The sequence below is a fragment of the Pelmatolapia mariae genome, linkage group LG3_W, assembly GCF_036321145.2.
Source record: "Pelmatolapia mariae isolate MD_Pm_ZW linkage group LG3_W, Pm_UMD_F_2, whole genome shotgun sequence".
NCBI lineage: Eukaryota > Metazoa > Chordata > Actinopteri > Cichliformes > Cichlidae > Pelmatolapia > Pelmatolapia mariae.
The window spans coordinates 5,467,174-5,483,130 of NC_086229.1; the positions used below are offsets into that span (position 1 = coordinate 5,467,174).

The 15,957-nt window shown below is 43.0% G+C and overlaps 2 protein-coding genes across 3 annotated transcripts in view; one reads left to right on the plus strand and one right to left on the minus strand.

Annotated features, from left to right (window-relative positions):
• Positions 1-15,957, minus strand: part of LOC134620251 (uncharacterized) — a 331,095-nt gene that overhangs the window by 155,868 nt on the left and 159,270 nt on the right. The gene's annotated exons all lie outside the window — the stretch shown is intronic.
• LOC134624178 (NACHT, LRR and PYD domains-containing protein 3-like) overlaps positions 8,738-15,957 on the plus strand; it is a 45,127-nt gene continuing 37,907 nt past the window's right edge. Inside the window, exons 1-4 of one of the 2 annotated variants that reach the window (XM_063469164.1) lie at positions 8,738-8,878; positions 9,130-9,231; positions 11,007-11,242; positions 11,344-13,168. In XM_063469164.1, the coding sequence (XP_063325234.1) occupies positions 8,760-8,878; positions 9,130-9,231; positions 11,007-11,242; positions 11,344-13,168 (2,282 nt within the window). In that variant the 5' untranslated portion in view covers positions 8,738-8,759. Of the gene's footprint in view, positions 8,879-9,129; positions 9,232-11,006; positions 11,243-11,340; positions 13,169-15,957 lie in introns of both variants that reach the window. The other variant, XM_063469163.1, reaches the window with a different exon arrangement.

Consider the following 15,957-nt stretch of genomic DNA (forward strand, 5'->3'; position numbering starts at 1 on the left):
ACTTTTGACACAAAAATGGAGATTCAGGGTTGTCTTGGGTTGTTGTTATATCATCTTAAATTGGTCATGTGAGGAAGAATAGCCGTGCTAAACCAATCAGCAGCACTTGTGCAATTGCCATCACAGGTGAATCTGGTTCTGGTAAATCCACCTTGGTTAATGCCATCAGAGGGATGTCTGTTAATGAGAGGGGAGCTGCTCCTACTGGTCTTACAGAAACAGCCTTAGAGGGTACACCGTACCCCCTTCCAAACTATGCCAAAGTTAAACTGTGTGATCTTCCTGGGATCAGCACCACCAAGTTTCCAGCTAAGAAGTATTTGAAGCTTGATGGATTTGTTCATGCGTTTGGTGTCAAATATCCTTGGGCAAGATACTAACCCCATGTTTGCCTACTGGTGGTGGTCAGAATCTGGCAGCCTCGCCTCTGTCAGTGCGCCCCAGCTGTGGCTACAATGTAGCTTGCCGTCACCTGTGTGTGAATAACTGAATGTAGTGTGAAGCGCTTTGGGGTCCTTAGGGACTGAGTAAAGTACTATACAAATGCAGGCCATTTACCATACACTGACCTATGTGCTGTCATCATTTCACTACTGGCTGCAATAACTAAAAGCTCCTCTTGAAGGTGAAGACCCAACTGGCCGCACAGCTAGATTTTTGGTAGCAAAGGAAGCATCCAAATTTATTGCAATTATTGGAATCCCAGTAGTAATGGGAGTCTCGTTCACCACAACCTAGAAAATTCTGAATTTGATCCTAACAGAGCTCGCTGATGATGTTCAGAGTGTGTTTTAAAAGGCTCTGGGTCTGAATGCATCATGTGAATTTAAAAAGTAAAACATGAATGAAATTCAAGAGTACAAATGAAATTAGTTTAAATCATTTAATATAAACATACTGAAATCATGTTGCAGCTGCACGTTTAAGCCATTATCCTACTATAGCTGATAACTGTATCAGAGACCTCAGCAGGTCTCATTTCCTCTCATCATCACATCAATACAGAACAAATGTGGTGTTATTATTCAGATAAAAACTGCATAGAAAAGCTACTGACCCCCCCCCATCGTTTGTCTGATTTAGTGATGTCAGCACTTTTCATAGATCAGGTGATGTGATAGTTACTCCTGAAACATTGTCATCTGAACTTCTTTTGTTTGATTTAATACGCGTGATTAAACTCTTTTTTCATATTGTAGCTTACAACATATGAAATACTTTTAATGCAGAAAAAGGAAAAGAAAAAAACAACAGCGTTACTTTTAATGCGGTTATTCCCATCGCTGCTTGCATGTGAGGAGCAGGTGTTTGAATTCATCTCTGGATTTACCAGAGAGCCAATGAAAACCTTAAACAAAATAGGAACAATACAAAACAAGACCTAAACTGGGAGTTACAAGGGAAAACAGAGCACAGGAAAAACCACACAGCTACGAGGGACGAAACAACAGGCAGAGAAAAACACACGAGGGAAGCAGAAACACAGCTGAGAAAGATCAAACAAAACGAGACGGGGAGGAAGCAAAGCTGGAAACACTAACATAGGACGCGATATTGTTAAAGTAAAACAGGAAACATTTCTTTGTTCTTTTTGGATGAAAAAGGTGAAGCTTGCAGGACTAAATATGTGTGTATGCTGTACCGACAGAGAAAAGAAGAGGACAGATCCGAAGTCCACAGCTGCAGGTACTCCTGGAAAACTGACAGAGCCTCTATAGTGAGAGGGAAACGTGGAAGCCAGTGATGGTGAGACGAAGCCTCAGGATGAACTGAAGCTTTCCATCCAACTGGCCGACTCATGGTTCGAAGCATTGTGACGATTCATTTGCTCTACTGCGCCATCAAGTGGACGATTCTAGTGAAACAGGCTCTGTGATTATAATGATGTGATGTGTAAACCTCTAAACTGAATAAATAAATTGTTTTCATGGTTATTTATCCAGAATATTGTCTCAGCATGTCTGATACAAACGATACAGTGGAAATTATCAGGACAGAGTTTTGGTAAGTGTGTAATCGTGCTTTTGTACATCTGGATAATGACACAAACTAGTGTGTGGCGCTTCACTTTTTAATAAACCAAAAGACAGAAATCAGAATATAGTGGTGTTGTTTATTTATATTATGGTAATTATTATTTGTGATATTTATTACTGTGTGTAAACCTTATTAGGAGAGATGAGATCAAAATGTTGCCAGACAGGGGAAAACCTTCCTTGCTGGTTCCATCCAAGAAGAAATGCTCAAGTAACTATGTAACACGTACGTAATCCACTGGGGGAATCAGCTGTGTTTCGCTGCTCATTTTACTTCAAATCTGGTGCGAACTGTCATGTGGTACAGACTGCCCACGAGGCCTCGAAAGTCACTGCATAAGTAATCAAAGAAAGCCTCAATACGCGCTTCACAGAAACTCCCCCGAGATTACCCGACACACGCTTCAAAGCTTCGACACACAGGACACATCAATAGTGGAAGAGCAGTGATACATACAATAATACAAGCAATGATACATGTGAGATTCATCACAGGTGTGAGCATCACAGCAGAGGCCTTTGTGTCAAAGTAACTGAGGATAAAACAGAAAAACATGAAGGAGATTTTGCTGGCCTGGCTTTTTATAGCAGATGACTTAAAAATATTCTGCATAATTTTAAAAAGTTTGAATTTCTTCAGTATTGAACAGCAGAAATGTCTTTTCGGAAATCATTTAAAAAAAAAACAGCGGCCGACAGCGCTGTACACAACGGTAGACTTGTGCGTAGTAAGCAAGCGAATAATGCAGAAAACAGAGATTTGACATGGGAAACTGTTCTTTAAGTGCACTGAGAGAGACAGAGCGCTGTGCAGGAAGTGTGATTTTATCGTGGCGGAAGCGAAACAGCAAAAGTAGGAGAGAATTCATGACAATGTTTATGTGACCCCGACGGAGCAGAAGTAAATCATCTCCGAACAAACAGCTGCCTGTCAGTATTATTATGGTCTGTGCAGACAAACATGTGCTGTCCATTCACTCAAATCAATTCAGATTAGTTTGAGTTTTCTACGTTCAACAGAAAATGTGCTGCGTTCACTGACTCCATCCTCTCTGACTGTTACTGACACAGTTTACTGCAGTGAATGACTGGATGTGTAAAGTACTTCAGGGTCCTTAGGGACTAGTAAAGCGCTTTACAAATACAGACCATTTACCTTTTACTCCTGCGGAGGGGGCGTGACAAAAGCGGAGTGAAACGGAGTGCTGTGATTGGTCAGAATGTTTGTGGCTGTGGACCCTCTGTCCCACAAGCCCCTCCCTGGTTTTTCCTTCCCGAAGTTTTTCTCTCCTGAATTTTGACGCTGATCGTCTCCGTGTGAAGCTCCGTGTTAAGGTAAGGTTAGCAGTGTGTGATGTTTCCTGGCTAACATCAGCTGTGAGCAGCTTAGTTCAGCACAAATCAGCCGCTCCACAGTTCTGATAGTTATTCTGATTCACGGTAACGGACTCACAGCTGGACCAAGAGGCTGACCCGCCCTGAGCTCCGAGTGAGGCTGCTGTACGTGACGTGGAAACAGATGTTTCTGCCTAAAAAAGGAAACATGCTGTGAATATTTGCTCTGTCGTTTCTTTCTCTGCTCGCTCTGCTGTCGCTTTGATTTTAAGAGAAAACAAAGTTTTCCGTTAGTCTCTGTGTTTCAGGCTCTGTGCTCTGAGTGTTTGAATCTGGACTCTCCTGAAAGAAGTAAAGCTCTTTGTGATCATGTATCTGGGATGAGGTCACACCAGAAACACGCACTTCTCCGCAGCGTCATTACGTCACGGAGTTATTCAGGAGAACAGTAGTGATGTGCGATACCACTGATTTCCTTTCCGATCCGATACCAAGTAATATTCAGGGTGGTAGCAACGATGACATGGCGCCGCGATCCCACAATGCACTGCATCGTGACGTCAACTCCAAAGCCCTATTACGCTCAGCCATTGTTGTAAGTGCGCACGCCAAGGGGCTGCGAGACATTTATACAGCTGTATTTCGCACATGACTATGAAAGGCAGAAGAGGAAGTAGTTCCTTTGAATGTAGACAATCCGAATGTTATAGTTTCTTTCCACTGTGTTCCTGTTAATGATAAACTACAAATTTACCCTAGATTACTAAAATATCGATATTTTAATGTGAGAATCGATTCTAGAACATAAATGATAGGTATCGGAGGAATCGATATTTCAGGATCGATCCGCACATCACTAGAGAACAGACAGAAACTCCCACCAGTGTGTCCAACTTAGCGACTTTGTCGCTATATTTAGCGAGTTTTCAGACCCCCTTAGGGGACTTTTTTTTCTAAAAAGCGACTAGCGATAAATCTGACGACTTTTTCTGGTGTTATTGACGACTTTATAACGTGAAACAAATCAGACACAGACTGACTAGATGCAGGAGACAGACAGGAAGAGACAGGGACACAGAGACACACAAATGAAGATAAGACTGACTCAACATGTGACATGTACACAGGCAGGGGCGGTCTTAGCCTGTTTGGTGCCCTGGGCAAACCCCCCATATATACATTAGTTACATTAGAGATTTTGAAACTGGGCTTTTCATAAGGAAGACAGGATAAAGACATGCTGTGGAAGAGAGACAGAGATTAATGACAATTCATCAGAGAGGTCTATTAACACATAGTGAGTGAGAAAGGTGACTGGAAAGGAAAAACTCAATACATCATGGGAATCCCCGGCAGCCTACATCTATTGCAGCATAACTAAGGGAGGATTCAGGGTCACCTGGTCCAGCCCTAACTATATGCTTTAGCAAAAAGGAAAGTTTGAAGCCTAATCTTGAAAGTAGAGATAGTGTCTGTCTCCTGAATCCAAACTGGAAGCTGGTTCCACAGAAGAGGGGCCTGAAAACTGAAGGCTCTGCCTCCCATTCTACTTTTAAATACTCTAGGAACAACAAGTAGGCCTGCAGTGCGAGGGCGAAGTGCTCTAATAGGGTGATATGGTACTACAAGGTCATTAAGATAAGATGGGGCCTAAAAACTGAAGACTTTTCAGGAAGTTTTTAGGACATCCTGATAAAAATGAATTACATTAGTCCAGCCTGTAAGTATAAATGCATGAAGTAGTTTTTCAGCGTTACTCTGTTTACATTTCTTTTCTCTTGTTTCTAAACTGAGCACCTGCTGACCTTTTACCTTTTCTTATCCATCTTCCATTGGTGTTAATTTGTCCAAGAATTGCCACATCACAACCTAACAGACCCACACTTTAGTGCATGTAGTGCACAGATTCAGTTTGTATAGGGTTTTTTTCTGGGATTTCACACAACCCAGGAACAATCAAGAATACATAATGGGCTTGGATTGACATCATTATGAATAAAATGTGCTCTATTTGGAAGCAGCTTCCCCCTCCCCGTTAGACCGGTTTTGTGTGAGACTTCAGCAGCAGAATCCGCACTGAGGGCCCTCGCTCACTTTTCTCGTATAGAATTTAGAAAACACATTGGTGCAAATGACAAGTCTATATCATGATGTCTTCAGTTTTTGTGTTTGCTAGTTTGTTTTTATTCAGTTTTATTTTGCAAGCTGGTTATTAGGCTACGGCTAGTGTGAACGTAGCCTAAGATGCTCCAGCCACCCAGAGAATCACCTGCTGCCCCTCTTCTCCATGTGCAGCAAGCAGCAGTGTGCATTTTGCAAACAGACAGCGCCTGTACTCCTCACAAATGGGCGATAGAAAACCGATCATTGCCCATGCCATCCTAAAAATGTGCTGGCATGACGTCGGGGCAGCATCAGTACGAGCAACTTTCTTTTTGCTAGAAAGTAACTGTTATGGTCCTGTGACCCAGTGTTGAAGTGTTTTCTGGGTTCATTAACATTCTTCGATTTAGTGTTAATACTGGTTGTGTTTCCTTGCCTACCATGTGTACAGCGGCGGTTTTTGATACGGGCGACATGAGCCGCTGCTTGCAACTCGCAGAAAAGGTCAAAGGTCATCAGGCTCTCAGTTTAGAAAAAAGAGAAAAGAAGATGAGAAACAAGTAAAAGATTAATGTAAGCAGATGTGACTTTGGATGATGGCAGTTATTATGTATCCTGAAACAGGACAACATTCATTAGTAGGAAAACTGCTGCTGCTTTGCCAATGCCCATGACTCCGCCCCCACCACGATGCCGCCCTGAGCAGCGGCCCATGTCACCCGTATCAAAAACCACCACGGTACACAGGAGAGGCAAGGAAACACAACCAGTATTAACACTAAATCAAAGAATATTAATGAACCCAGAGAACACATAAACACTGGGTCACAGGACCATAACAGTTACTTTCTGTTTAACACATTTTTGGGGCGTTCTTATTTCACATCACTACGAGCCGTCAAACATCTCAGCCTCAATAGAAACACATGAAAGGCTTCTGTTCCTTCATTTATCACCAGGAGATGTCACATAAAAACAGACGACGTATGCCAAAGCCGTGGGTTAAAAGTGGGACAGGAATTTATTTTGCCAGGTAATTTCAAATGCAGCATTTTTATCAGCTCAAAAACTTCAGCTGACAAACTAACAGACAAAAAAGAAAGAGAGCTCTGAGCCCCCTTTCTCCATCTCTGAGCCCTCAGAGATGGAGAAAGATCAGGAAGGACAGGGATAAGACAGCTTACATTTAAAGGTAAAGACTGCTTATTAGTGTTGGATAAACTAAAAAAATTTAAATCTCACATTTGTTTTTAAATCAGATATTGGGTCTGTACATGTGACATTATGTTTTTTTCATATTGTGAAACATGCTGCAAAAAACTGAGGCAGACTAACTGTGTTTGATTCAAGCTGAAAACAATCAGAATTAAAAGTTTGTGTTCACATCTACTGTTAATTATTATATTAATGTAGCACGAGGTTCAGTGAGCTTTGAACAAAAACAGGTGGTAGAAACAAGTTACTTTTACTTTCTTACTTTGAGCACAAACAGCACAAATCTGCCGCTCCATAGTTCACATTAATGGACTCACAGCTGGACTAACGAGGCCGACTGCGCCCTGAGTGAGGCCGCTGCACATGAAACAGATGTTTCTGCCACAAACAGAAATATGCTGTGAATATTTGGTTTGTAAGGACGTTTCTGTATCTGTCGCTTTGATTTGAAAAGAGTCTCTCTGTTTGAGGCTCTGTCCCAGATGTTTGTTCGGTAGCCTCAGATCGAAAGTTAAAGTTACACACTCAACACGTTGCGTGAAAACGACATGAAATTCAGAATTTTACAGAACTGAACTGATTGTGTAACCTAGAAACACAGAAACACGTTTTTCTGGGAAAGTCCTCCTCAGAAATTGGACTGTGGAACAAACTGAAATGAAGTGATGATGAGCTGCTCCTCATGTTCCTGAAGGAGAAAAGAAAGAAAGCGAGATTCTGGTTCTCAGAGCAGCAGCAGGGAGAGTATCAGGGTTAGATCCAGGAGTTGAAGCTTTGGCTCTTGTTTCAGGATGTTGGTGAGGAGTTGAGTTGAGTTGAGTTTGAACTCTTGTTAGCAGAGTTGGGATCACATCTGAGGAGGCAGAGGAATCATTTCAGAGAGCTGAGTGAACCAGAGCAGCTCCAGCTGTGTGTCCTAGTAAAACAGCATTTCTTACTATTTCCATGTTGTTGTGTATTTAATACAGGTGTTTGATTTGAGCTATGAGTGCCACATGTGCCACAGTGGTTGACAAATGCAATGATCTGATTGGTTAGATCAGAAAAAAGTGTGATGAGTGTGTGTGCTGTTACAAAACCAAGATTTAAACATGTGTGCAGTTGTAACAGTTTTTGTATGGTATTATTCCACTTGCCACAAATGATGTTAATGGGGAAACAGCTAAAACTAAGCAACAAGAAAATGATCTGAGTCAGGACAGCAATGATCAGGTCTCCAAAGTGTTTCTACACTGAGAAGTTTCACTGTGGATCTACTTCATGTGAACATCAGTGCAGGTGAGGTTTTCTGCTGTGGATCAGAGTTTCACACAGTCACAGAAACAAAGTTCTTCAATTCAGCAGAGAAGAGTTTGAGCTGCATGTGAATGAGTCTCTCTGACAGCTGATTGGTGCTGATTACAGCTGTCAGCTGATGTGTTAGTTTCACTCATGATTAAACATCTTCAATTTAAACTGAGGAGATAAAACAGTCCAAATGTGGATAAAACCATGTGATTCATGCGTCTCCAGGAATAAAGTCAGAGCCTGCAGGAGCTCCAAGTTCATCCTTGTTTCCTCAGACTGTTTGAATTCAGCGTGTCAGAGAAACAGAAACATGGAGGTGTGTTTATGACAGCGTCTGATTCCTGATGTCAGAGAAACTTTAGATTATTCAGCAGAGCTGATGTGGAGCTGAGATCTGCATCAACATGAAGGTTACATGTTAAACTAGGACAGTCACAGATATCATGTGTGAACATCATGTGATCCTAAAGTGTCTGAGAGCCCATAAAAGAGCTTTAATTCATCCTGAGGTCGGAGTTTGCAGTGAGCTGACTGTATCAGACTCAGAGCTGTTCCTAATGTTCTGTCAGTTTCTGCTTTTTGTGTTTTGTTATTGGAAGGTCTTAAATATCAGAGTCAGCAGGTGAGATCAGGTTTCTGTGATCCCTGATGTGGATCATGTGACCTTGTTTCTAGGTTACATGACAGGTCAGAGGTCAGCGACTGTAACTCAGTGACTCTTGTTAATGTGACTCACTGAGTGTTTGTGGTTTACCTCTCAGACTGACTGAAGTCCACAAGAAGATGATGATGGAGGAAGAGGAGGACAGAGCAGAGTCTGCAGGGTTCAGCTGTCCGTCTGTGAGGAGTGACCGGTCCAAAGGTCAACCTCCAAACTTCAGTGGTGAACCTGGACCAACGAGGTCAGAGAGCTGAACTCACTGAGTAACAGAAATAATTCTGCACTGACATTATAATCAGTGCTGATTCTGGTTGATTTTCTGTGTTTGTGAGCTGAGAGGAAATGAAAATGAATTTGTAACAAAAATCAGTTTTGTCCAGTTTTCCTGTAAAAAGCTGAACTCTAATCTAAGAGGATGTTACTGACAGGAAGCAGCTGCATTATCTGCAGTCTGTGTGATCACAGCTGCTTCAATCATGTTTGTGTCTGCAGAGGTCAGAGGTCACAGTCTGCAGGATCCAGCTGTCCGTCTGTGAGGAGTGACATGTCCAAAGGTGAAGTTCCGCACTTCAGTGGTGAACCTGGACCAACGAGGTCAGAGAGCTGTGATGACTCCTTTACATGTTTGTGTTTCCTGGATAAATCTGACCTGAAACATCCTCAGATTGTTACAAAGATTCATTAAAAAGAAAACAATGAAAGACAAAAGATCCAAATGTTAGACTTGGTCATTTGCTGTTTGAGGACAGTGATGCTCATATCTGTGGGGAAAGTGTGACCTGAGTGGGTTCATGTTTGTCTTTAAAGAGCTGCTCTGATTCTCTTTGTGTCTGATGTGTTAAACAGTCTGAGAGGTCACACAGAGACCCAGCAGCTAAAGCCTGGATCATACTGGCTGCTGTTACTCCATCAGGACAACACTGAACCACAGTGCTGTTCATGGAAATCAATCAGTGCAACTATATTACCAAAAGTACTGACTCGTCTGCCTTCACACATGTAAACTCAAGTAGCATCCAATTCTGAATCCACAGGGTTTAATATGATGTCAGCCAAGTGTTGATGACAACTTTATTTTTTGGCGCAATGCAGTCATACAAGTACTGCTGCCCTGGCAACCACCAAACCTATAGTAGTCAATCAGATTGTCAGATGGAGAAGCGTGATTGGTCCAGAGAACACATCTCCACTGCTCTAGAGTCCAGTGGCCGTGTGCTTTACACCACTGCACCATCGTGCTTGGGCATGGATGCAGCTGGTTGCCATGGAAACCCATTTCAAACCCATTCCATTTCAAGCTGTTCTTGAGCTCAAATGAAGGCCAAATGAAGTCGTGATTGGCTCTGCAGAAACTCTGCACTTCATCATCCACTGACCCCACTCTGTGTTTTCCACTTCATGGCTGAGCTGCTGTCGTTCCCAGTCACTTCCACTCTGTTATAATCCCACTAACAGCTGACTGTGGAATATTTAGTAGTGAGGTCATTTCACAGCTGGACATGATGCACTGGTAGCATCCTGTCACAGCACCACGCGGGACTTCACTGAGCTCCTGAGAGCGAGCCATTCTTTCACAGGTATTTGTAGAAGCCGTCTGGAACACCTGAGTTCAGTGTTTTGGATGGTGAGTGAATTCTGTTGGCAGTATCCTCCTGAAAACTGAGGCCAGAAGACTAAACTAAACTTTTCTTGTGGCCACCAAACATGAGATATCAATGGAAAGCCACAGGACTGAGTAGGGTAGCTCAAATAACTCCAAAGATATAGACTGAAAACAAATGTCCTTCACAGAGGACATAAATAGGCTGGTTCTCACGAGGATACTATGTATATGAAGTAAGCTTCAGCAAACTCAAATATGACCCAATGTCTCAAATGTCTGTGAACCCTGTGTCTGTTGCCATCTTTTATATACATACTGTAGATCATCTACCGTGGCTATACGTATTTATAGATTATTATTTAGAGACATTTAATGTTAACCAACAAAACCTAAAAAGAGGAAGCGTTTTTAACACTCGGCCTCATTGGTCCGGCTGTGAGTCCGTTACCGTCATCTATGGAGCGCCATGAAGGATATGAGCAGCGCCCTCTGATGGAAGGCTTTTATTGTGAAGTGTGTATTCATAGCAAACTGCAGGCAGATCACTTAGTGTTTAATAAGACAGGCAGAAAGGGAAAGCAGCTCATTAGTGTTGATGAAATCAATGAAGCATCACTTTGTTTCCAGACTGAACGCTGCCTTCAAACAGAAAAGTATCTTCACTTTACTCTGTGAACATCACAACTTCTGCACCATCTTTTAAATTTGGATATTTTTAACAATAGTCAGTAAATGATTTGATATTGATAAAGAAATGTGTTCACAGAAAGAGGAAGAGGAGTGGTGCTTGTGAGGAGGAGCAGCTGTCCTGCTGTGCTTTGTGTCAGGACGTCCTGAAGGATCCAGTCTCTACCAGCTGTGGACACTGGTTCTGCAGACAGTGCATCTCCTCATACTGGGACCAGTCTGCTTCATCAGGAGACTCCTCCTGTCCCCAGTGTGGAGAAAGATCCAGAAGCAGAGCTGGACTGCAGACAGCCAGTCAGAGCAGCTGTGTACAAAGTAAGACTGAACATCTGTCTGCTGATGGACTCATTTCTGAAAACTGGACTTCTTGTTGTTGTTCAGACATTGAAGAGTTTTCTTTCTCTTTCTTTCAGCAGATGTTGGTCTGCAGGAGGTTTTAGATGAACATAAGATCAGTCTGAGGAGGAGATGTGAACGTGTGACTGAAGGAAGTGATGAAACAGGAAGTAGAACCCTCCTCAACAGGATCTACACTGAGCTCTACATCACAGAGGGACAGAGTGAAGAGGTTCATACCCAACATGAGGTGAGGCAGCTGGAGACAGCTTCCAAGATGGACGCCCTCCATGACACTCCAATCAGGTGCCAGGACATCTTTAAAGCCTTCCCTGACCAACAGAGACCCATCAGAGTGGTTCTGACCAACGGCGTGGCTGGTGTTGGAAAAACCTTCTCAGTGCAGAAGTTCACTCTGGACTGGGCAGAGGGCTTGGAGAACCAACATGTCAGTGTGGTGGTTCTGCTTTCATTCAGGGAGCTGAACCTGATCAGAGATGAGCAGTACAGTCTTCTGGAGCTGCTCCATGTTTTTCATCCAACATTACAGAAGGTCACAGCAGAGAAGCTGGCTGTCTCTCAGCTTTTGTTCATCTTTGACGGCCTGGATGAAAGCAGACTTTCATTGGATTTCACCAACAGGAAGCTGCTGTCTGATGTCACACAGAAGTCATCAGTCAGCCAGCTGCTGACAAACCTCATCCAGGGGAATCTGCTTCCCTCGGCTCTCGTCTGGATAACTTCCCGACCTGCAGCAGCCAATCAGATCCCTCCTACATGTGTTGACAGGCTAACAGAAGCACGAGGCTTCACTGACGCCCAGAAGGAGGAGTACTTCAGGAGGAGATTCAGTGATGAAGAGCTGTCCAGCAGAATCATCTCCCACATGAAGACATCCAGGAGCCTCCACATCATGTGTAGTATCCCAGTCTTCTGCTGGATCACTGCTACAGTTCTGGAGCACATGTTGACTACAGAGCAGAGAGGAGAGCTGCCCAAGACCCTGACTGACATGTACTCACACTTCCTGCTGGTTCAGACAAAGAGGAAGAAGAACAAGTACCATGAGGGACATGAGACGAGCCCACAGGAGCTGACGGAGGCTGACAGGGAAGTTCTTCTGAAGCTGGGGAGGCTGGCGTTTGAACATCTGGAGAAAGGAAACATCATGTTCTACCAAGAAGACCTGGAGCAGTGTGGTCTGGATGTGACAGAGGCCTCGGTGTACTCAGGAGTTTGTACAGAGATCTTCAAAAGAGAGTGTGTGATCTTCCAGAAACCAGTCTACTGCTTTGTTCATCTGAGCATTCAGGAGTTTCTGGCTGCAGTCTACATGTTCCACTGTCTCAACAACAGGAAGACTGAGGTGCTGAAGAACTTCCTTAAACCAAAATCTTTGTCCCAGATGATTTCCAGTCTTTTTGATAACAGATATCTCCAGTCACTCGATGTATTTCTAAAGAGAGTCATGGAGAAATCCCTCCAGAGTAAAAATGGCCACCTGGACCTGTTTGTTCGCTTCCTTCATGGCCTGTGTCTGGAGTCCAACCAGAGACTCTTAGTAGGTCTGCTGGGTCAGACAGAGATCAGACCAGAAACCATCCAGAGAGTCATCAACAACCTGAAGAAGATGAATAGTTATACATTCTCTCCTGACAGAAGCATCAACATCTTCCACTGTCTGATGGAGATGAACAACCTTTCAGTACATCAGGAGATCCAAGAGTTCCTGACGTCAGAGAACAGATCAGAGAAGGAACTCTCTGAGATCCAGTGCTCAGCTCTGGCCTTCATGCTGCAGATGTCAGAGGAGGTTCTGGATGAGTTGGACCTGCAGAAGTACAACACATCAGAGCGAGGACGACTGAGACTGATTCCAGCTGTGAGGAACTGCAGAAAGGCTCGGTGAGTCCAGATGTGATCATTTACATCATTAATTATTGTAGATTAGTAGTTTAGTTCTTCAGATATACACAGTACTAAACGACTCTCATTAGTTTGAGTTTCTCAGATAAAATGTGTATGTGCACTTAGCTGTGTGTTGTAGACTCACACCTACATGTAGTACCTGTGTTGTGTCATTAGGGGGCAGTATTTTAAATCTGCTGCTGTTGTTGTTGGTCATTCAGACGCTGCTGTTAGAGAGACAGAAATAAGAATCTATGAAGAGCTTCTTTGTAGTGAAGTGAACTCTGATGTTACAAACAGAGACAAATATCCAGAGCAGTCACCGTCTGAGCTTCTCCTCTGACTACAGACAGAACTGCAGACACAGAGTTTAGTGGCATAAACATGGTGAGTGAGGGTGAAGGTGCTGAGGAAGACTCTGGTTTAGTGTGATTAAAGTGTGATGTACTGATGACTAGGGGTGGGTTTTTATAATCGATTCATTGATTAAAATCGATTCTGGCTTGGATAGCGTGAAATTGATTCATTAAAATCCTGAATCGATTTTTTAATATAAATTTATTTTGCCCAAAATGCCAGAATCTCAGGTGAAACCTCAAAATTTCAACAACCACCAAACAGCTAAAACAGTAAACGAGAGCAGGTACACGGATTCTGCACAAGAACGTAAACACAAAGTGCGGACCCGCCACGGATCAGAATCAGTGAGATGTCGCCTTTCTTACCCGACGGCATGGACACGGCCGGGGCTGAAAGCCGACAGCTCGCTGGTTCTGATGTTTCGGCGGATCCGCACTTTGTGTTTACGTCCTTTTTACGCTGATTCTGAAGCTGCAGGTTTGATCTCTCTCCAAACAATATTGACCGAACCAGCAGCAAAAGAAGATCCAAACTACGCTTCACATAAACATCGTCACAAATTCACTCTGACTTTTACTGTTTTGCTTCCACCAGGATAAAATCACACTTCATGCACAGCTCTCTCTCTCTCTCTCTCCCCTCTCTCTCTCTCTCTCTCTCTCTCTCTCTCTCTCTATACTTCAATAACAGTTTCCCGTCTAAAAATCTGTTTTCTGCATTATTCGCTTGCTTGTTACACACCAGTCTAGCGTTGTTTACAGCGCTGTCGGCCGCTGTTTTTTTTTTCTCGTTTTACATACTTCCAAAAAGAAAACCTAATTTCTGCCGTTCAATACTGAAAAAATTTAAACTTTTTAAAATTATGCAAAATGCAAAACACTTAGCCGTGTCTCTAATAAAACCGCTGTAACGTCAGAGGTAACGTTCACATGTTGATTAATGGTTTTCTTTCGTTTTTGATGTACTGCAGAATATTTTTATAAAATCCCAGGCCAGGAAAACCACCTTCATGTTTTTCTGTTTTATCTTCAGCTACTTTGACACAAAGGCATCTGCTGTGACGCTTACACTTTTGATAAAGTCTTGCGTGTGTCAGCTTCCTTTTTATTGATACAAAAATATGTAAATGTACTGATCTGAATTATAATATTTCTGACTGTCAAAATTTCCCAGATTCAAATCGAATTGAATCGAATCGTGGATCGAATCGATTCGGGACCTTGTGAATCGGAATCGAATCGATTCTAGAAATCAGTGACGATACCCAGCCCTACTGATGAGTGACAGTGCTGTGGGTCAGAGTGAGGATCAGAGGTGAACCAGCTGTGCTCTCTTACTGCCCACAGTGGGACAAACTGAGTGAGAAGACACTGCTGACATCTGGACTGAATATGTGTCAATTATGTGAGCTGATGTCACAGCAGCTCATGGATTCACTCTCATTCCTGCTGCTGCTCCTAATGTCTGACTTCATGTCCTCATTAATCACAGGGCTGATTGTTCAACGTTTAGTTGTTGCTGCTGAAATGTCGTCCCTGTTTCCTGCTGATGGAATTCACTGCTGTGTTTCTGGCTGCTGTTTACATCCACGAGCTAACTTCCTGGCAAACGTCATGATGTCATCAGTGCTTTATAGATGGTGGGAGGTTCATGTTGTAACCACACAGTGTTTGTGTCCGTACGCTGCAACCTTCCACACCATCCTTTATTGTACAGACTCAGCAGCAGCTCCATGGATCCCAAATCCAAGAGTGGAGAACAGATTTGAAGTGTGTCACATCCATGCAGTCACAGCTGTTTCCACCATGTTTCCACTGATATTAATCCTGTTCAATGACACGTTTCATATCAGTGAATATGTTCTTTAGGACGTCCACTGACATGTTTAAGTGTCCTGCTGGAAATCACTCAAATCATCCATGAAATCCATGAAAAATCCTTTTAGTGTTTCTAACTTCACCCTCTGTCCTCTCTCTCTCTCCATCCTCCTCACTGCTTCTTTCACTGATAATCACACAAACATCGTATTCAGCTACAAAATAACACAATAATATCATCTGATGATCATTATTATAAGAGCAGGATCCATATTTGATATCAGAGTAACACACTGCTTGGTTATGTGCAGTCATCATCAGTGACTGTGGGTCAAACAGAAGCTCTCTGATTGGTTGCTGACCTTGGTCACCTGTCCACTCTCACCTGTTTGTGTTTGCTCTGTCTTTGCTGTCTCCATCCTCTCTCTCCTTTCTCTCCCTCTCTGTCTTTGTACCGTCACTCAGGTCCAATGGAAACAGTGACATTTACAAACCAATCAAAGACAAACTGATCCATGTCAGGTTATAACAATATTCAAAGTGAATACAGGCTGCTGCTGGACACAGACAGGTAACATCATTTTGACTTGCTGTCACCTGGACCTGGAC